This window comes from Lynx rufus, unplaced genomic scaffold (genome assembly GCF_022079265.1).
Source record: "Lynx rufus isolate CCGP_SWC_20201006 ecotype Redwood Valley unplaced genomic scaffold, mLynRuf1.p SCAF_1, whole genome shotgun sequence".
Lineage (NCBI taxonomy): Eukaryota > Metazoa > Chordata > Mammalia > Carnivora > Felidae > Lynx > Lynx rufus.
Window position 1 is genome coordinate 72824336 of NW_025814823.1, and position 20876 is coordinate 72845211.

Genomic DNA, 20876 nt, shown 5'->3' on the forward strand with positions numbered 1-20876 from the left:
GAAAATTCCATATGCAAGTCTAGAAGTATCAGTTTGGATACTAGTGGAATACAGAGTAAGAATCACGGGAGTGGCCTTTAGGAGGAATTTAGAGGCTGGAGATATAGCCCAGTAATTATCGCAGTTATCTGACAGCCTGTGATTTATGACTTTTTCAAAAGAGAGATCAGAGAGAGAGAAAAGAAGGTTAAGAATAGACAGTCGGGGTGCCTGGGTGGCTTGGTTAAGCATCCGACTCTTGGTTTTGGCTCCAGTCGTGATCTCACAATTCGTCAGTTCAAGCCCCATGTCGGGCTCTACACTGGTAGCGTGGAGCCTGCTTGGGATACTCTGTCTCCCTCTCTCTCCCACTCACTTTGTCTCTGTGTCTCAAAAAGTAAATAAATGAAAATAAAAATTTAATTTAATTTAATTTAATAAAATTAAAATAAATAGAAGAGACAATCAGGGAACACCCACATCAACGGGATTAGGGGAAAAAATGTGGAAAAATGGGCAAAAGAGAAGTGTTGGAAGGAGAAGGGGGCGTCTAATGTCATGAAAACCACTCTAGGAGAGACTTTTTAAGAAGAAAGTGCCCATGAATGCCAAGCGTATACCTTAAACTGTGTAGCAGTTCAAACTACCTGTCATCACTGCCATGCTTGATTTGGTATGCCCTGGTACCTAGCAAAATGCTCCGTTCATAATCAGTAAAATTTTGCCAGACAGATAGTTTTTTGGTGGTTCTGTTTGGAGATCTGGCTGTAAGGTGCTGTGCATATAGGTTAAAGCATTGGTTGGAAATAAGAAATTAAAAGGGGACGATGTGACAGTGTAATGGGGGTGTTGGCGGCCATTAGACAGACTTCTATGCCGGTGTATGACTGTCATAAATACGGTGTTGTATACACAGCCAAAGACAAACATCCCCAGAACTGGGAGCCAATGACAAAAACAAGTGGAAAAAATTCCCAGACAGGAGTCAAAGCCTCAGGCTGTTTTTAACATCTGTACCATAAATCTACTTACACTAACATCTGTTCTTCTTAGTAAGGGGAGAGGTACACAGAGTAATATGATGGCCATAAGCCATTCCCCTGGAAGTTAACCTTTTGTTTTCTATTAGTAAACAATAGGAAAGCAGTCAATAAATGCAGCAAGCGATGGTGACGTGACCAGCCTTGCAAGCTGGTCTGGACATCCCTGGTGTGTACAATTAGGAAACGCACCGAGACGTCGTACTGACAAAAATGCAAATGAAGAAGCATTTGGTACCAAGAAAGGTTGATGAAACTCCATTTTAAATTGTCTCAAGGTTTCTTTCTTTCTCGGTCCATCTCCTATGCTGCATTCAAATATAGTATGTTAATCCGGAACTCCGTTGTGGAGTTCTTTTCAACAATGACATGCCAAATTGAGTCTGTATAAAGGAAAGCACGTTCGCTTGACAGGAAATGAGGTCCTATGGTTTGCATATTTCTTTCTTAAAAACTGTGATTCAGCTGGATATTTACCCACCTCCCCCTCTCGCCGCCCCTCCCCCACCCCGCGATTGCTTCGCAGGCCATGGCACGTGTTCCTGTGGTCGCTGCGTGTGTGACAGAGGCTGGTTCGGGACGCTCTGCCAGCACCCGCGGAAGTGTAACATGACGGAGGAACAAAGCAAGAGTTTGTGTGAATCAGCAGATGGCATATTGTGCTCGGGGAAGGGTGAGTATCTCCTGCCGGAGCTTGGACTGGGTCCCTGTTCTGACACATGGTCTGTACAGCGGCACGTACAACCTTTTACACGCCTGCGGTTTGCAGGAATGAAAACCACCCTTGCTTGTACCAGACTTCAGACTTGAAAGGTAACCGCAGGAAGTTTGGGATCTAAGAAAATGAAACGCGTGGGAAGGTTTTCCTGCAAAAAGGGCCTCAGCCGCTTGTATATATCCTCATTGCTGAGTGACACAGAACTAATAATTGCATAAAGAAGAAAAAGCAACAAGACACAATGAGCAATGAATGGAGTGAAAAAAAGGCAAAAGGGTAATTGTTGAGTTCACCTGCGACATAGCACAGCCCAGAACTCGGAAAAGCGATCACAAGTACCTGAAATGCCAACAAGCACGACTTTGGAAACTTCAGAAGCTAGATTAGGTAGATGGGTGTGTGGAGGAGGGGAGGCTTGAGGGTGGGAGAAAGACTCAAAGAGAAATGAATATTTTGTTTCATGAAAAAAAGGAAAAGAAGCGTATATGTATCCCCAAATTCTAGTGTCATTTTCTTTGGCTTAAAAATCATTAATATTCCAACCAAACATGTACATATATGTGTGTGTGTGTGTGTGTACATATATATGTATATATATGTATAGTATATATATATGTATAGTATATTTACATGTATAGTATATATCATAATATATATGTGTATATATGTATATACACATGTATATATGTATAGTATGTATATATATATTTATATATGTGTGTGTGTATATATATGTATAGTATATATCAAATTAAGCTTGCATGGAAGTTGTAATTCGCAAGTCAATTGAAAAGGAGCCACCAGCTCAAACATTTATCAGAGAAACAAATTCGAGAAGAGTCTTACCCACTGCCCGAGAAAAGCAGAACAGATTTTTTTTCTGAGACAGAATATGAATAAATTACATTTCAGATACCTTGATGTTGATGTTTCTGTATAAATTCTGGAAAGGACTTTAAAAATCCTCCTCTCATAGTGCATATGGGCCTGTCTAGGAGGCTGTCACGTTCCTCCCTGCCAGTGCCTAGAAAAACACCAGGAAGGCTCTGGAAGCTTGCCTGATTCTCAGTAATGTTCCGGAGCTGCCCTCCGTGGAACTAGATGGCATGGAGCTGACCAACTTCTTCAATGCGCGGCCTCCTCGCAGAACAGACAGCCCCCTCCCTCTCCTTTTCAGACAAGGCGCTACTGGACATGAAACGCCTACCCTGGGTCTGGATTAGCACGTAAATATCTTTCTGAAGGAGACAGAGTCAAGCAAAGAGAATGGCTGAATAGGAGGTAGGGGTTTCTGAAGCAGGAGGTGCTGTGGGGCTATGCCCGTGGACAGTGGCTGTTCCTTTACCCATCGCCAAAGACCAACACTATCAGGTGCAAAGAGGCTTTTTGGCATAACTCCAGAGATAAAATCAGATGGAATGCTGTGACCACATGTGGTTCCTGGAGGAAGGCTGAAAATTGGAACAGGCTCAATTTTAATAGACAGCCGTGCTTGCCCTTGGTTCCCAGGAACGCTGTGTTTGAGACCTTGTGCTTGCTGTGGTCTGCCAAGGAGGCCATGCCTTCAACCTAATGCAGTGACAGCCGTCAGGTGACAACCCAATGGGTTTAAAGCAACCTCTTTGTTCCCCGGTTATTCTCTTAACAAATTCATTCTCATTCCAACTCCCTGAGGAATCTAGCACCAGTTTGGCTCTCGGGGGAGGAGGGGTTTTCAGCTCCTGGAAACACTTGCTTTAGGTTTGAGCTCTGTTGGGAAAAGCAAAAGTGAGGGAAGGAATGGTGGAGAAGGAGATTGACAAAGAAAACAGGAAAGGAGGTGGGATGGAATTAGCCTTCGAGGTTGGAAGCAGGAGGGAAGAAAAGAAATGTTACCAGATCAGAAGGTAGTGTCCTGCATATAACAAAGCAGTGAGAATGATTAACCTGAGTTAGATTTCTTCTTTCTTTTTTTTTTTTAATGTTTATTCATTTTTTTTGAGAGAAACACACACACAGAGTGTGAGTGAGGGAGGGGCAGGGAGAGAAGAAGACAGAGACTCTGAAGCAAGCTCTAGGCTCCAAGCTCTGAGCTGTCAGCACAGAGCCGGACACGGGGCTCAAATTCACAGACAGTGAGATCAGGACCTGAGCCGAAATCGGATGCTTAACCAACTGAGCCATCCAGGCGCCCCTGAATTTCTTCTTTCTGAGTACAGCTCCAAACACAGAGCCCTAAAGCTTAGAATTTTTTAGTTGGTCTTCCATAATGGCATTATCATTGGAATACAGATATTAATTTCTTATAGAAATTGTACAGAATGAGGATGCCCATCTGCATTGGAACATTCATATGCTTGGGGCACCTGGGGGGCTCAGTCAGTTCAGTGTCTGACTTCAACTCAGGTCATAATCTCAGGGTTTGTGAGTTCGAGCCCCGCGTCAGGCTGTGTGCTGACAGCTCAGAGCCTGGAGCCTGCTTCAGATTCTGTGTCTCCCTGTCTCTCTGCCCCTCCCCCACACACGCTCTGTCTCTCTTGCAAAAATAAACATTAAAAAAACTAAAAAAGAAAACATTAGTATGCTTGTTTATATTTGTTGACTTCAAAAATCAGCCACTTTGTGTGTGTCTGTGTGTGTCTGTGTGTGTTTCACTAGATACGCTATTGAATCATCAACATTGTCCACTAGCAGGCCTTGGCTAAGTCATATCCAGCTACAGGTACAGGAAGAAAACACAAAGCCAAACATCAGTAGCAGTCTGTCATTCCTAAACTGAATTTCATACAAAGAGGAGTAGTTTCTTTTGAAGAAATGAACATCCTTTTTAAAGCCATTACTTTCTGAGCAGGGTCTTACTTTCCAATATCATAAATGTAGAAAGTGCAAAACAAACAAACAAACAAACAAAAAACGTTGACTAAATATTGACCCAAAGGCATCTCCTCGAAACAAAGCACAACAAAACAATACAAGGAAATCTCTCTGTGCTTGATGCCTTTTCAAATTGTTTGCTTTGGGTGATGGAAATATATCCAGAGATCAATGAAGGGTTGAAAGTATATTTGTCTAAACTGTTTATCCTTCAGTGAGTGGAGAGGTTTAGAGTCATTAAACTCAAAGGGGAATGTACCAGCTGCCTGGAGGGTGTACTTTTTGAGGCTGGTGTTAGTGTTGATGGCGGACGTGCGTACTGTAGGCAGCAGCTGACTGTGGGCTTCTTTCTCTCCTCCTGTTCTGGAACCATCAGATTATAGAGGAAAGGTTATGGAGGAAGAGGGGTCAAAACCAAGATCATGAAACCGTAGGCACAGAGGAGAGTGGGGCTACAGGAGTTTTTCCTGTCCCCACGAAGGATGCCATCCCATCTCCACCCCAACAACCACAGGAGAATTAGTGCAGGAGACAGACTAACATAACAGCCTTCTAACATGGTGGCGAAAATGAGAAGGCTGTTCCAAGGTACTTGACTAGGGCCATGTATTTCTCAATCTCATGGACTTACCAGAAGTGTATGTACTTTTTCTCAAATTTGTAAATGAAACCCCCTCACCCTGATTATCACAGAGGAGATTGGAGCCCTTCTTTTCGTCTGCTTATGATGGGACAGAGGCACGGGGTAAGCCTGAGGTCACAAGGCTGCCAGCTCACAGCCCAGAGCCAGCCGGGTGTGTCCACCACAAAGACAAGTCCAGAACGTGCTCTTCCCGTGAGCTGTGAATAAAGTTGTCACCCCCGGAGACGATGAAGAAATAGCGTTTATTTCTTTACAAATTGATAGCCAAGACAATAAATCACTCCATAGAAAAATTTAAAACAAGATACATTGTTGTGACCTTCATAACAGATGGAGTAGTTAGTACAATAGTGAAAACTGCCTGCGGGGATGTCTGGTTGCAGCATTTTGTCAGGCTTGATGAACGGAAAAGAAAATCCAACTTTATTAATGGGGCAGCTAACAAAGGTGCCTTGCCCTTAGACTCAAGTTGTTTCTGTGAATGACCGAGGGATGAGCTTAGAGCCAGGTCTCCCCTGAGTTTAGCCACCTTTGCAGAATATGTGACATAATTCATAGGCTCTTTGGGGATTTATTTATTTGGATCCAGGAGTACACAGTAACCTTTTTATGTTCATAACTTCAAGCTAGATACAGGCTGTCGCCTGTAGTACCCTTAAAGATGCTGTTGTGTGACAATGAGTGTAACTGCAGATCATCGACTGTCTCCCCCAGCTCTCCAGGGGTACATGCTGAGTCCCACATCAGCCCTGGAAGTCCACGGTGCTCACGCCCACCCACCTGTCCCACCATCTACCCCACCCCTGCTCATCCTCCACCACCAGGAAAGGGAAAGGGTACCAGTGGCGCTTCAAAACCCACCTTGGGCTGGTTGCCTCACCCAATGTGGCTGTCTCGTCAGAGCCGAGAACACACAACTCGTTTTCATGAAATGACATGAAAGTTTTTCCTGTGAGAGGCATTACGGATAGATAGGTAGATGGGTACAAAGAAGACCGAATCAGATTGAAATCTTGGGATAACTATTGTTTCTGGGCCATATGGTCATGAGAAATCCTCTTCTCCTTCCTGTACTTCCATTTTCTCATCTTTGAAGAAGGCAGAAGAATTTGATTTCCTTCTCCTTCTTAAGTCCTAAGGATGTTATGAAGACAAATGAGAAAATGTGGCTGGTTACCCAGGAATGGAAGCCAGTAAGAAGCACAGAAGGGAGATTGGAGCTTTCTTGGGGGCCTTACATGGAGAAGGAAAATAAATGGGTTAGTGATGTTGTGGTCCTGAGGTAACTACCTGAGAGTCCTACCAAAATGGGCCGGCTGCACCCTGTGGCTGGACTGGTCTCATGGGTGTGAGTGGGTGCTGGCCAGCTGAGCTCAACACTTGATCACCTCTTGGCAGTCAGGTGGCCTATGTCCGTCTGATAGAATCTTCTCCCTAAGTTTTTCCCTTTGCAAAGACAGGCAATTTGACCTCTAGCTATTGGTGAAACCAGCCAGAGCACTCCACAGCAAAGGCTATAAGAGGTTCTGATAACTATCCCACTGCGTATTTATTATTACATGCTAGGTTATGCCTAGTCTCACCAGCCGTAGAAGAATTTCCAGCCTCTAAGTTGCACTGAGAATTGATAAACGGGAAGGAACAGCACAGCTGGGGATGATGCTGACTGAGAAAAGCTAGTTTTCAGAGAACACACAGAAATCAATGCCCATTTTTCATTCTAAGTATTTCAGTAACTAGTAGACGTTGGGAACTGAAATTTACTTGTCAAACAATCTATCAATGTCTACTATATTGACTTTAGCTGAGCTTTCCAGTTAGGAAAATACTTTGATATGGCTGGAAGCTAAGTATTTCAGCAGCTATAGCAGTAATTAGAAGAGTTCCAGAATCAAGGGAAAAGTTTGAAAATGAAATGTGAGATCTTCTCATGAATTGTGACCAAAAAAAAAAAAAAAAGATATACTACGTGTGATACATGAATATCATGGACATACAAAGTCATTTGCTTCTGCTGCTTTGTAGAAATAATTTTGCAATGTAAAGGAGGTACTATTTTAGAAACAACTAAAAACAGTCAAATTCTTCAAATAATTGAGCTTCCTCTACTCGTGGAAGTAAGGCACTAAATATGGTGCCTTCTGAAGAAATTGCAATGAAAAGTCAATGGCATGCCCCAAGTTTTCTTTGTTGCAGATAGATCGCTAACCATGTGCTAAATGAACAGTTGAATGTTGAACATTTCCGTGCCTAAGAAAATTGAAAAAAAGTCTTTAAAATGAAGATAGATTTCTAAAGTAAGGAAACACTGTACCTTGACATGACCAGGAAGGAGCCACCCTCCCTCACAGACAGACCAGCAGGCTCAGTGACTGGCAGCAGCCTGCCAGTCACTCATCAGAAGTGACAGTTGTCTGGATTGTACTGAAGACTATGTAGATCAACCCAGACCCTCAGGAAAACAGTCTAAATGAAATCATGCTGTGGTTAGGCAAGAAGTTAATCAGTGTAAACACAGTTGTCAGCGTATCACTAATTCTGACTACTCCCTTACCTTGAGAAGTGTGACAGGGAATGTCACACATTTAATTTGGCCATTGGGGATTCTTGTAGCTAAATGCATATGCCAGTTTCCACGTGAAATATCACAAAGTGCCTAAGGCCTGGGACACGTTTATACAAATCCTTTGATGATATCTGTGACAAATGCAAATTCTTTTCTGTAACCGCTTTATCCTCCAGCTTGCTAACTCATTTTGCAATCACTGTTTCACGGAGGCACTAATTCGTGATTGGTCCCAGTACATTTTGAACTGAGCAATATGGAATTTTGTTAAATATATCAAAATACTTCTTCTCCTTCACAATTTCCTAAGGTGATTTTTGATCTGAAAAATTTAGTGATACCCTTCATTTAGTAAAAGGAAATCACACTGGGAAAGAAAAACCAATCCAAGGAAACAGAAGAAAAGGGGAGGTCCTTTTTATATGTGCTTCTGTTTTAATTTTAAAGTTCTTTACTGCTGCTATGGAAGTAATTTTGCCGTGTGAGGGTTTTTTAGCCTGTCGTGTAAAGACGTGCAGACCAAGAGAGCTTTCTTCTCTTTGTGACATCATTTAATTCATGTATATTCTTTTCTTTTAAATAACCATTCATAAAATTGTTTTCCAGTAGGTCAAAATAGTTTTAATAACAGAAGGGGATGTTTTTCATTAGGGAGGAAGGACAAAGAGGAAATGGGTGAAGTAATGAGAAAGTTGGTTAGACCCAGAACCTCGGAGGAGATGAACATTCTGGGAGGATCATATGTCTCCTTGATCATGGCGGGAGGCCCCGAGGGTGAGATCCGATAAGTCACATGAACACAAGTGAGCGTGTGTACGTTTTGAGCACTTTTCTGAGCCACCCTGTGCAGCACTTTTACGAGCCACCCTAAGAAAAGCATGCAGGCAAAAATCCAAAAGGAGCAGCACAATAATTTAGTGGTACTTTTAATTATAAAATGCATCCTTATTTAATGGACCTTAGCATTCAGTTCCTTTGAAGAGCAGACACTTTTAAAACATGATTCAATTAAGGAGGGAAAAAAAGAAGAAAAGAGGGAAAAAATCATCTATTTTTGAACACCTTTTCGGAAGGCCATCTCTAAGAATCAGCACATTCTGCTCTTATTGACATTTCAACCAGCCCGGGCCATGGAACATTTGCTCAAGGCTAATTGCAACTGTCTAGATCCATAATGAAGCCTTTCCCGGATGACCTTTATGAATGACGGTAAGTAAAGCTCCCCTCTGAGCAACAGGCTCTTCGATAAACTTTTACCTTTGGAAGGTGGGTTATTAGAAGCCCGTTGTCCGTGTGTTGCCGATGTTCTATTCTAGTCAGAAACCCTTAGTGATGATGCCCTTTGTGATTTCAGGTTCTTGCCACTGTGGGAAGTGCATCTGCTCTGCTGAAGAGTGGTACATTTCTGGAGAGCTCTGTGACTGTGACGACAGGGACTGTGACAAGCACGACGGCCTCATTTGCACAGGTGCAGTGTGACCTGCTTGGTTTGCTCCGCACTCCCGGTTTGTGAGAAAGACAAACGGCCCCCCACCCCACGGTGCTGCCCGTGGCTGTGTGTGTGGTAGATACTGCTGTCCCAATTACCAAGTCCTGATAGATGGTTAGATACGTGTGCTAGATAAGTTAAAGGCGAAGTGGGGACGTAGAGAAAGTTCAGCCGGAGTGATACAAGATGGTCACTGCTGAATGGATACTGCATAGTTGGTGCTACCAAGTAGGTGCTGTTAATCGTTTGAAGGATCAGAGGTCCCATAGCTGTTTAATAAGTTAATAGCAACATGGCCGTGCAGTAAAATCTGCAGAGGATGAATGAAATGGTTTTGGTTAGGAACGGTTATGGTTTATACTAACATACTTGAACTTGGTGCATGGTTTATAGTAACACACTCGAACTTGGTGCCTTTCGGTCATGATGATGACCCCCCGCCCCCTGTATTTTATTGCAGGGAATGGAATATGTAGCTGTGGAAATTGTGAATGCTGGCGCGGATGGAATGGAAATGCGTGTGAGATCTGGCTCGGCACAGACTATCCTTAACGACCCCGTGGGACAGGACTGCATTCTTATGTTTGTAGACCATTAGGACACATAAACGCAAAGGAAACCATGTATAATCACCACTAGGACAGGTCAAATAGACTATTGCATGTTTTTCTATTTCTGAATGCCTGAGTGAAGGCTGGGCACCCATTAAAAAACAAGTTAGGCAAAAATCTGATGTAAATAAGGCCAGAAAGAATTTTTCCTCCAGAATTTACACCTGTGGTTCTCAACAAGGGTGACTTTGCCACCCCAGAAAACATTTGGTGACGTCTGCAGATAATTTCAATTGTCACACTGGGTGGGCTGGGAGGGCATGCTACCGGCCCCTAGTGCATGGAGGACACAGATGCTTCTACGAACATCCCACGGGGCACAGGACAGCCCCATAACAAAAAGTTCTCTGACTCCAAATGTCAATAGTGCCGGAGTTGAGAAACACTGAATTACATGGTTGTTACAAAGGCCACAAAAAAAGTGGTCACAAAAAAAAACCACATTTGAATCTAAGGAAAAGATATATCCTCACATAAATCCATCCATCATATTTTTTCAGATTCCTTATCACTCAGCATTTCCATTTGGAGTCAGTAAAGACAAACGGGCACAAGGGCTAGTGTCGGGGGGGCTAAAGGCTGGATCACCAGTGCTTTTTAAAGAAAAAGACTGGTCAGGTTGAGCCAGTAAGTCATGCATCTGATCTCACTTTAAATTCACAAAAGAAGATTCCCTTATGAAGGAAGTATGAAAAGTGTACAATTTAACATTTTTAATAAATAGTGACGTTAAGTTGCTTACAATCTGTGTCAATATATATTTACCTACTGATGATTAACAACAACAACAACAAAATGAATTGGTATTCAGGGGCACCTTCTGTTACTAGATCATTTTGTAAACTGGGCAGGGAGGGGTTAGGTGTAAAAGGAATTTGATTTCTCACTATTGTAAATTGCGCCATGGTAACTTGCCTTTTAGAAAGAATATTTAATTGGACATAGGATGGGCCTGAAATATGCATTCATTTCCCTTAAAATATTCTTATTTCTAAGCATACATTATTTACTGAAAAAGCATCATGCAAAGAAGTCAAGAAGAGATACTATGATCAAATGGCACCAGTCTCAAAGCTCAGAAGATTAAAAAAAAAAAATCTAGAAATGTCTTAAGTAGAAATTACAAATATTCACTCAGTGATAGGAACAAAATGTTTATTTTCTTAATGGTGAAATTTTGCTCTGTATGAAATTCACATTGAATTATGAAAATGTACAATAATTAGGACTTCCCTTACATATTTACAGTTAAATCTACTTACACACATTAGTTTAGGCAACCTTTAATTATTTGGAGCTAAAAAAACCCACTTTTTTTTCTAAATGTGAATTATATTTTGTAAAATCCTAGAGTAATGTAACAAAATCATTTCCGCATTGTTTAAGATGAAAATTTTTACTTGGAAATTTTACTTGATGATGTAAATATCCTAGAGTCATGGCTTGGACTTTATTAAGTCAAATCACCAAAAAATAAGGAAAATATGCATTTACCGAGTTACTTAAAAATTTAATATTGAAAGTTATTTAAGAGAAAATTTATCTGATGCTGACTTTGATAGTACTAATAGTGTTCTCATACTTTAATAGATTTATAAAATTGTTATCTCTATCCTGAGATGATGGAAGTGCAACCATATTAGTTGTATCTCTATTATTGAGTATGTCCGTTGATATATCAGTTTTGTAAAACGAGGGAAATATAAGCAGTTCAGAAATCATATAGATGATATTCTTTCCTCCTCTCTAATCATTTTTAGCCTCAAACATATTGTAATTATTCAGTAGCAGTTTTGATGACCGGACGATGTGCAATCATCAGAATTCACTACATCATGCAGCTTCCCACACTGCAGAACTCTGCTTTCCATAAAGGACCAGTTAGTCAATACTTTAGATTCTGTGGGCCACTGACCTCTCTGTTGCGTGTTCTTCTCTGTTTGTTTGTTTTTAACACTTTAGAAGTATAAAAGGAAAAACAGAACACTCATTCTGAGCTCCTGGGCCATACAAAAACAGACCGCATGCTGGATGTGGCTCCCAGCTGAGCAGTAAGTAGTTTGCCAGCCATGTTCTACTGGAGATGCCCTTAATTCATTCCCTTTGTCTTATCCTGTATTCCTGGGTGCGTCTTAGTTTTCTCCTAACTCCCTCTGTTTGTTATCCCTTTGTATTAACTAAAATGAAAGGGCTTCAATTTTTATGTTTTCATATAAGGAAAATGTCCTCAGCATGTATGGGTTTTTTTTTTTTTTTTGAGAAAAGGTTTCAATATGGAGAAATTATTATACTATGAAGATTGAAATGTGATTTGTCCAAATTTTTTGACAAGGCTGAAAATACAGTCAGCTATATTCCGGGTTCATTTAGCTACAAATTATTGAACCAAAACTGAGTGATAGCCTAAGTCACATGGTACCTAATCTCTAAGGAATATTTTTCTTTTAAAACAGAAATATTTTCTTTTTACTTCTTTCTGTCTGCTATATTTCATATGTGTGTATGTGATTTTGACTCTAGCAATGCAAACATCAATAGATATATTAAGAAGTTATTTAATTTACATGTTTAAATTGGAAAAAATAAAATATAGTTACATGTAAAGACGTAAATCCTACCCTTCTTCAATGTGATTTTGTATTTTGACTTTCAATCCCGTTACTAAGATAAAAACTCCCTCTTTCAAACAAAGGCAGGGCAGGAACCAACTTGTAACAGGTGAAAGGGGAAATGTGCGAATCTCTTCGGCTTGTTCGAGTTCCTGTGACAGGGAGATTAACGTCAGTTGGGAAGGGATGTGACAGGACACGTTTGCTGCTGCTGTTGGCACGCGCCATGCTTGTTGGCAAACCATCACCGAGGAATTCTTCCCCAAGGACTTTTCAATATAATTCGAATTGGGTCCTAAGACTCAAGAGGACATTTTACCCCATTTTCTCCCTGCACCCTTCAGCTAATCCAAATGCCTGCAGCACCTTGAAAGGAATGGCCTCCACCACATCAAATACAAACACAATCTCTGCCAGCAAACATCGGGATTAGACCGAATGATACAGAAAACTGAGAACAAATCAAAACAAATCACAACTCAGCCTTTGTTTGCAGACTCCCTGTCAAAACTTTGAAGCCCTAGTCAGTATCCAAGGGTCCACGGGCCCTGTGTAACCCCTTGTAAGCTAAGAAACTTAAGCTGGGAATTGTATTTTTCTCCAAAGCGATACAGTTCTCATCTGGATGTTGGTATATCGGCATTTAGCCAATTGCTTTCCCTGGAAATAGTCTTGTTCTGAAATAAAATTGGAAATAGTTTTCAATTATTTTCTTTCTTTCTAAAACGGAACTCTTAGTCAATCTGGTCTCTCCCTGAAGCATTAGTTCTCTCTGTAATATTAGGACTAAAACCTTAAGTGAAGCGATACACACGTTCTAACCTAAGGAACAAGAAGTTTTCGTTGTTTGGTTTGGTTTGGTTTGTAAAAGAAAACCAAATCTAACATTGGTCATCTCGAAAACATCTGACTGTTTTAATGCTTTAGGCATTAATTGAGCAACTGGGCAGGTGTGCTAAAACTACTCTGCTCACTCTCCAGGAGGTAAATAACGAGAAGGATTCCCCAGGAGGTAATGAGAAGGACTGCAGGAGTCTTGCAGGCCCCGTGTGGAGCTCCTAACGCCACCTCCTACCCCAAAACCCTCCGGGCGAGCACACATTTAGAGCAAGGATCTCTAACGTCTGCAGGATTTGTAAGGACATGTTGCTCGGTACCATTTTACTCTTTACATGGGGTGCACCACCTGCATCGCTTCCGCAGTTTTTCCAGGTAAAGTTGTAGCAAAACATTGTAGAAAGCAAACTTAAAACCGGTGTCGCCTGGAATATCAAAACAATTAACATTCCCGAGCATTGCTGAGGGATGGGTGAAGCCATCAGCTACCATAACAGATCAGTAGAAATAACCCTCCCCTACCAGATATGCATGCAAAAAGAATGTGACATTAGAGAGACTCGATGCAATTGACATATGTACATGGAGGTACAAAACACACAGTCTGTAGATACAAATGAATTCCATCGGATTTACTATACAGAACATTGATAATGACAGACTGCACTTAATAACAGCAAACTTAATTTTTGAGGGGAAAACTGGTGGAGTCTTATCCCAGAAAAATAGCAAGAGAGGTATCATCAAAGAGCTAAAATTTTCTTTGGCATGGTAAAGGGGGAAATTGAGTGTACCAACTTATTTACATGATATTTCTCTATATTTGTGGGTGAAGCGATGCCATTTTGTTACATAAAGTTGTTTGATGTTTTGTAATATGCCTTCATATCAATATTTTATTCAGTATGTTGTATGTGTGAATACAACAAATGGTATTAAACACAGAAACTGTACAATGCAGACAAACTCTTTGTATGTAAATTGAATAATACATACCACAGTTCTTGATACGTAGGTCCTACTACATGCAGTTCACCAGTGCTGTCCTTGTCCCATGCAACAGGTGAGACCAGACACAGAGGAAACGGTCTAATTTACAAATAACAAGGACCCGTCTGCAATATGTCTAAACATATATTAGAAGAAAGTATTTGACATCCATTCATAGGGATAAATGCCCTTAGAGACAACTCATATAAAAAACAAAACAGAGATGCACATTTACATAAGTCTCAGTCATTTACAAAAATAAATCTTGTCTTAATTTTAACCAATTAACAGGCTTGCAGTGGGAAAAAACCAGCAAGTAGGGCTGATTACCAAAAACAAATAGGTGGGGTTGTTTGGTGTGTGTGTGTGTGTGTGTGTGTGTGAGTTGGGGCGAGCAGTGTGTATAAGCCCATCTAATTGGAATGTCAAGTTAAATAATTCATAGTTTGCCACATATTATAGAATATATGTCTTCCCTAAATAGTTGGTTCATGAAACTCATCTAACATATTTTAACTCATCCTGTTGAAAACGATAGGCCTTAAGATGGTGTAACAGGAAATCAAGAATGGTCAAAGGAATGATTTTGTTATGTTCGTACTTTAGCATTATTGACAATAAATCTACCCAAACGTTATGCTAACTTTTTATTTATTAAAATGAAATCCAATATGAAAATGAAGTAAGCATAAACAGTTAAATTTATACTAAATCTTTAATCAGCTAAGCAGGCCAAAATTTTTAAATGCCGGGCAAGGGCTGTCATGGAGACTTAGGAAAGCAGTGACAAAATAATTTCCAAGAAAATACAGTGCAGATGGGAGGAAATGGCGACTGGGTCAGCCTTCCACGTGGAAATAATAACAAGAGGCCAGTACATAATCCCACATAGAGTTTTCTATAAATGAGGTTCAGTTTGGTCTCAGTTAACTCTTCGGAGGAGAAAACATTGAATTTTATTAAGTATACACAGAGCTAACAAATATATTTCCAAACAGTTTCATATCAGACATTTTGAAACTCTTTATATCCAATACCGAACGTTTTGCTTGGTTTCTTCCTTGTGCCGTCAACTATATTCATGGCCTTTCTTAGCAGTTGTCTTCCCTAAGCTCAGAATTATGCAAAAGGAAATTAAGAAAGCAAGATAAAACAAATGCAAATCAACTGAATGGACCGAAAACCTGATGTGTGAACGTGTTGGTTTGCCTTGAATTTTATCCAGAATAGTTCAACAGACTGCATTCTGAGATCATGGCAAGGCACCTCTACCCCAGCCACTGGGCAACTGGGGCCCCAAGAAGCTGAGTTACAGGTTTGGAGTGGCGAAATACACAGTACCTGACTCAGCATGCTGAGCTAAAAAAAATATTTTTTCCTAATAATATGTCCAGTTTTAAAAACTTGTCATTAAACACCAAAAATATTAAAGTCTAATTTATAACTAACGTTTGCATTGCTGCTGCAGAAAAAGAACACAACAGCCGCCTTGCCCATGCTCTGCTGAGTATGAGTGGAACGCAGCCAAAACTGGGGATGGCATTCAGTTCGGTTCATTAAAAACAGGTAGGATTATATCTGAAATGGATTTAGGTAGCGCAATTCTTGTAGGTTGTAATTATTGAATTTTATTTTTTTTCTTTTTTTTTTTCCCAAATAATGAGGATTAGTAGATGAAAAAATGAACCTTAATCAGGCCTACAAGGCCTACAGAGTTCTTTGGACCCACTTTCTCAAAAACCAGTGGGTCTTGCTCGCTGGGCAAGGCAAATGTTACCATTAACCAGTAAGCTTGTGATATGTATAAAACACACACACACACAAAGGAACTATAGGGGGGTGTCAAACACATATCTTTAGAGAGCTTCCCCTGGACTGTGTTTGACCCATTTCTCACCCCGGCCACACCGACCAGAGGAGCACAGTATCTGCTACTGGACAGAGCATATATGTGTGTTTAATTGAGAGTGGGAGCCGGAGACAACACTCTTAATCTTTATAGATGCAATTTGTACTAATAGGTTGAGAAGGCTTCCTGATTCCCTGATCGCTCTCCGAACTAAGCCAACTGCAACATTTAAGATTTAGAGGAATACAATCCCCGCAAAAGGTCACAGACAGTGGAGCGGGCAGCCCTGTAAAAACGGGGGGAAGAGAAATCCATAATAGCACAGGTTTACAGCGTCTAACTAGAAATTACTCAATAGTATTTGTGTGCTACAAAATTGAACTTAAACACATGGATTTCGCTGAAACAGGACTCAAAAAGGATTATGGGTAGCTGTCAGCAGGCAAGGTATCGAGTGTACTTGTGAAGTATGTCATTCACATGAAGTGTCACAGTCACAGAAAAGATATTAAAAAGGCATTCCATATCTGGTAGGGCATTCCATGGTCTGAGTTGAGCTGGTTGTCCAGGTGTCTTCTTGTTCTGGGGATGCAACAGGTTGAAGATTTATCCACTTGCAATCAAGAAGTTCGAGACAGCAAAGAGCAAGCATTGGCTTACTTCCGGCCGCTCCTCAGCCGCGGGAGCAGGAATGTCTGGCAAGGATAAATCACTCAACTGTGCTCAGGACGAATAAGTCACAACACCTGTGAGGATCTGGCTATGTTGTCTTACTTTTGTTGACTGGTTTGCCTCCATTCATTATTGCCGACGCACTTGTGCTTTTACTTGGCGTCACCCCGGCCTTCGGGACCGTTTCTCCCACGTCGTGCAAAGATGGTTCTCGGTACATGGCAACTGGGGATGGGCGGCGGGGCGTAAAGAAGGGAGGAAAGGAGACATTAGGGCGGTTAGGTTCAAGAGTGGCCAGGCCTGACACACCGGAAGTAATTCAACCCCTCGTAGAGGGGACTTCCTGTGTTAAAGCAGTAATTTCCTGCCCCAGAAGGGAAGACAGTACTTCCTCCACATTCTCCAGCTTGTGTAACTAATATGTGCACTTGAGTGAGTGTGGGTTTTTGTCTAGGAGAGAGGGTTTAAATAGGAGCAGTGGCCTCTTTGTGGGGCTCAGATATAAAGTACACACAAACACACACACCAATGGCAAGCACTTAGATAACATATCTGCATATCTCCTTTAGGGGGGGCACAAACCTGTTTCTCTTTGTCCAGTCAGGAAGACTCATACTTCCCTTCCACTGCACCCTGATGTCAACACTGAAACCCCTCACTCCCATTCATCTTTTCGAGTCCTGGTATTTACCCTCTAGATCATCACGTTATTTTCCACTCAAGTGGTTCAAAAGCAACATAATCACACTCGCGTCAACTTCAAAAGCTATCCAAAGCAACAATAACTCACTTTCCTTAGCCAGGGACTGTGGGAGATCATTCTTTAGATTTCCTCTCCCACCATCATGGAAAGAGACCCTTAAAAATCTGAAGGCATGTGTGGGACATTTTGTATTTTTATGCCTCATTCTGATATGTTATTAAAAACCTAATAATTGATGTCATATAAGGCAGAAGCACAGAATGGCAAGAGTGCATGTGGGATGGATGCCCAAGTAAGTCCTGAGCAATTGCTTGAATAGTGTCCAGTGGCTCAGTTAATCACAGCAGTTCATGTGGGTTTTTGGAAAATAGTTCTAGGGAATCTTGCAGAAGGACATTTCAGGGGGACTGATGCTTGGAGGAAATTAGCTGAGTTAAAATCATCTGCCATCAGAAATACTCAGGAATTAGAGCTGTCTAACCTGCTTTTTAGGCTTTGGAAAGGGTCTGATATTTTATGAAGGGACTCTATGTTTAGTCAGGATGGACCACCATATGCGTTCTCCATGCTCAAGGTGGTACAACCTCTTTTGCATCAATGCAGCATGTGGATTTTCAGCAGCACACACATTTGAAAGTGCATGTGTACACCAGACCTGCCAGAAATGACTTGGCAAGGTAGTAAAAGGGATTAATCCATATCCTTGAAGCAATGTCCGATTTCTCCTCTCTCACTACTAATTCAATTAGGAGACAATAGCGGCAGAGCATTAACCTTGATTGTCTATGTGGTGAAGTTGTGTAAGAGATAGGAATGCCCCAGAGCATCAATAATTAATCAAGTACCTAATTTGCCATAAACATTTCCAATCATATAATTTACATCCTGTAGGGGTTTTGAAATTAATTCTCCTCTATAACTTACACTACGTGATAACCTCTGTCATTATAATTAATACCCCCTTAATTGTTCTTAGAGTACCTCTGTCTGCTAATTATTTGAAAATACTGTTCCTCTCTGCCTGAAAAATACATAAATGCACAACACACACACACGCACACACGCACACACACACACACACTCAACTCTTCAGTGTATGATTCAAATACCAAGTGATATTATTACACCTCATCTCAGTCTCCGATATTTCCTGCTAGATATACAAAAATAGCAGGTCTCCAGATTTTGCTTCAGTTAAGAGACATAAAGTCCCTTTTGATTTTCATTACATTTATGTAGCTAAAAGATAAGGTTTTAAAAATTTGGTTAATTCTCATCTGTTCATATTCAACACGAAAGTTAATATAAAGAGACAAAGCGAGGTGGCAAATAAACCAAGATTTTTCTAGAACTGCTACAGACTTAGTTTTTTAATTTTTCACTTGCATTTGAATATTGGTGAGTCTGATGGTCTCAAAATTCATCAACAAACATAAGGCCAAATCATAGAGGTGTTACTCTGGAAGAATAGCCAAACTCTCTCATTTCTTATGTCTACTCTAATTGCCTTATGATCTATCATATAATGAGAATAATTCACTCATATTTCAGATTCTGGCATAATTCTTCCTTTCCTAGATGGGCCATGGTGGCTAACCAGTTAGGTTTTGATGGCTTGTTCTGTAGGCAAATTGAGTTAAGGGGACAGTAAGCCATTATTGATGAAATCATACAGATGGTATTAACCAGTAAGAGTGGTTTTCCAAACTTAGGCGAACTGAAAGCTGAATTATGCATTCACAGATAACTAATAATTAACCTTTAATATTCCAAATTATCTCATTCCTATATAAGGAATATGGATTATAAAAAACCAGTGTACATTTTCTCTTGATGGCTAAACCTTTCTTCTGGGAACAAAAAAAACAAAAGGAAAATCAAACTAAGTTAGATGAAAGTGTTTATTTAGTTACTGTAGATCTGCTTTTTTGTCAAAGGTAAGCAAAAGTATTTGAATAGACAACACTTTTGAAATGCCTCCATGTCAATTTTTTTTTGTAGTTCTCAAAAATTATGTAGATAAGGTAAATGGAACTTTTGGCAGAATCCTTAATGAGAAAGGCACAGATGCTTCTGATTAAATATCAACACTTCGTGGTCTGCTCTCTGTGAATCTGATCAAAGTAAATGCCAAGGCTTCATTGTTTTCAAGTGAATATATAAGAAGGTGGTACCAAAGTTTACTAAACAATTTCATAGTTGGAAGGGAGATCTGTGATATCGACACTCTCTCAAGGCCAAGTGATTAACCCTTCATTTTCTGTAATTACAATAATTCACAAGTATGTGATTACTTTCAGCTAAATACCATCAAAATGGGCAAATACTTGTATTCCATAATTTTCAAAACTTAACTGTGTATGTATATATGTACATATATATGCATATATTTTTATAAATCCCGTAAATCTTTATATCTATGTTTATGATTTATGTGTATGTGTATATATATACATCATACACGCACATATGTACAGTAAAGTGTACAAACCTTAGATTCATGGCTAAAGTAGATATCTGTGTGATTACCACCCAGATCCAGGTACAGAAAATCTCCAGCATTCCATGAAGTTCCTTGCGGCCAATGTAGAGTTAGCAATGGGGAAAATAAATGTGTGGTAAACTGAGAAGGATAATGTACACAGAAGACTCACCTTCCAATGGCTTGGGTAGAAAATGAGCTGCTGGTTTGGTTTTCTTTACTCTGTTTCCTTTCATGACTTGCCCTTCCTTATTCAATCCCAAAAACCAGGCTCTACCAGATTCCTGTTGTCTATACAGCATAGATGAGTAGATGACATAATAGTTTTCAAAAACAGATTCTTTAAACTTGCATTCAGGGGTAAACAGTTCCTGTTGAGACGAGAGGAAGAAAAGACAGTTAGAGGAAGGAATGGAAGCCTCCCCAAAATTTGTCTTTATTCCTCCAGAAATTTGTCTGCCCGGGAGGAATGAGCCAACCCTTGGGCAGAGATGACCAGCCTCACCTCGTCCTCAAGTACTATTTGCACACTTTTTAAATATGCAATGAATAGAGAAGAATCTGCTACTATTGGGAACATATGCAGAGGCAAGAGTATGGATGTCCTTTTGCGAGAAAATAGGAGACACGCACAAACTCAGAACAGTCTCAGTGAAACAGTGTACAATTCAGCCAGAGTACAACCAGAAAAAGCACAATACTCACAATATGCTAAACAAAAATAAGATTTATACTTACGGAATTTGTTCATCTATTTTCACTATTTCCATAGGAATAATTATATGCTCCCCTAGTAGCTGCTAGCCATGCATTAGATCACTGATATGATAAGGTG

General features: G+C 40.5%; 2 protein-coding genes across 6 annotated transcripts in view; one reads left to right on the plus strand and one right to left on the minus strand.

The window, feature by feature from the left end:
* The window catches only part of ITGBL1 (integrin subunit beta like 1), a 211372-nt gene extending 201532 nt beyond the window's left edge, over positions 1 to 9840 (plus strand). For both annotated transcript variants that reach the window (XM_047084690.1, XM_047084745.1), the window contains 3 exons: positions 1546 to 1692; positions 9154 to 9267; positions 9749 to 9840. In XM_047084690.1, the coding sequence (XP_046940646.1) occupies positions 1546 to 1692; positions 9154 to 9267; positions 9749 to 9840 (353 nt within the window). The remainder of the gene's footprint in view (positions 1 to 1545; positions 1693 to 9153; positions 9268 to 9748) is intronic.
* A 7104-nt stretch (positions 9841 to 16944) lies between these two features.
* The window catches only part of FGF14 (fibroblast growth factor 14), a 614997-nt gene continuing 611065 nt past the window's right edge, over positions 16945 to 20876 (minus strand). For all 4 annotated transcript variants that reach the window (XM_047085069.1, XM_047084855.1, XM_047084920.1 and 1 more), the window contains 2 exons: positions 20214 to 20412; positions 16945 to 17081 (listed from right to left, as the gene is read on the minus strand). In XM_047085069.1, coding sequence (XP_046941025.1) covers positions 16945 to 17081; positions 20214 to 20412 — 336 coding nt within the window. The remainder of the gene's footprint in view (positions 17082 to 20213; positions 20413 to 20876) is intronic.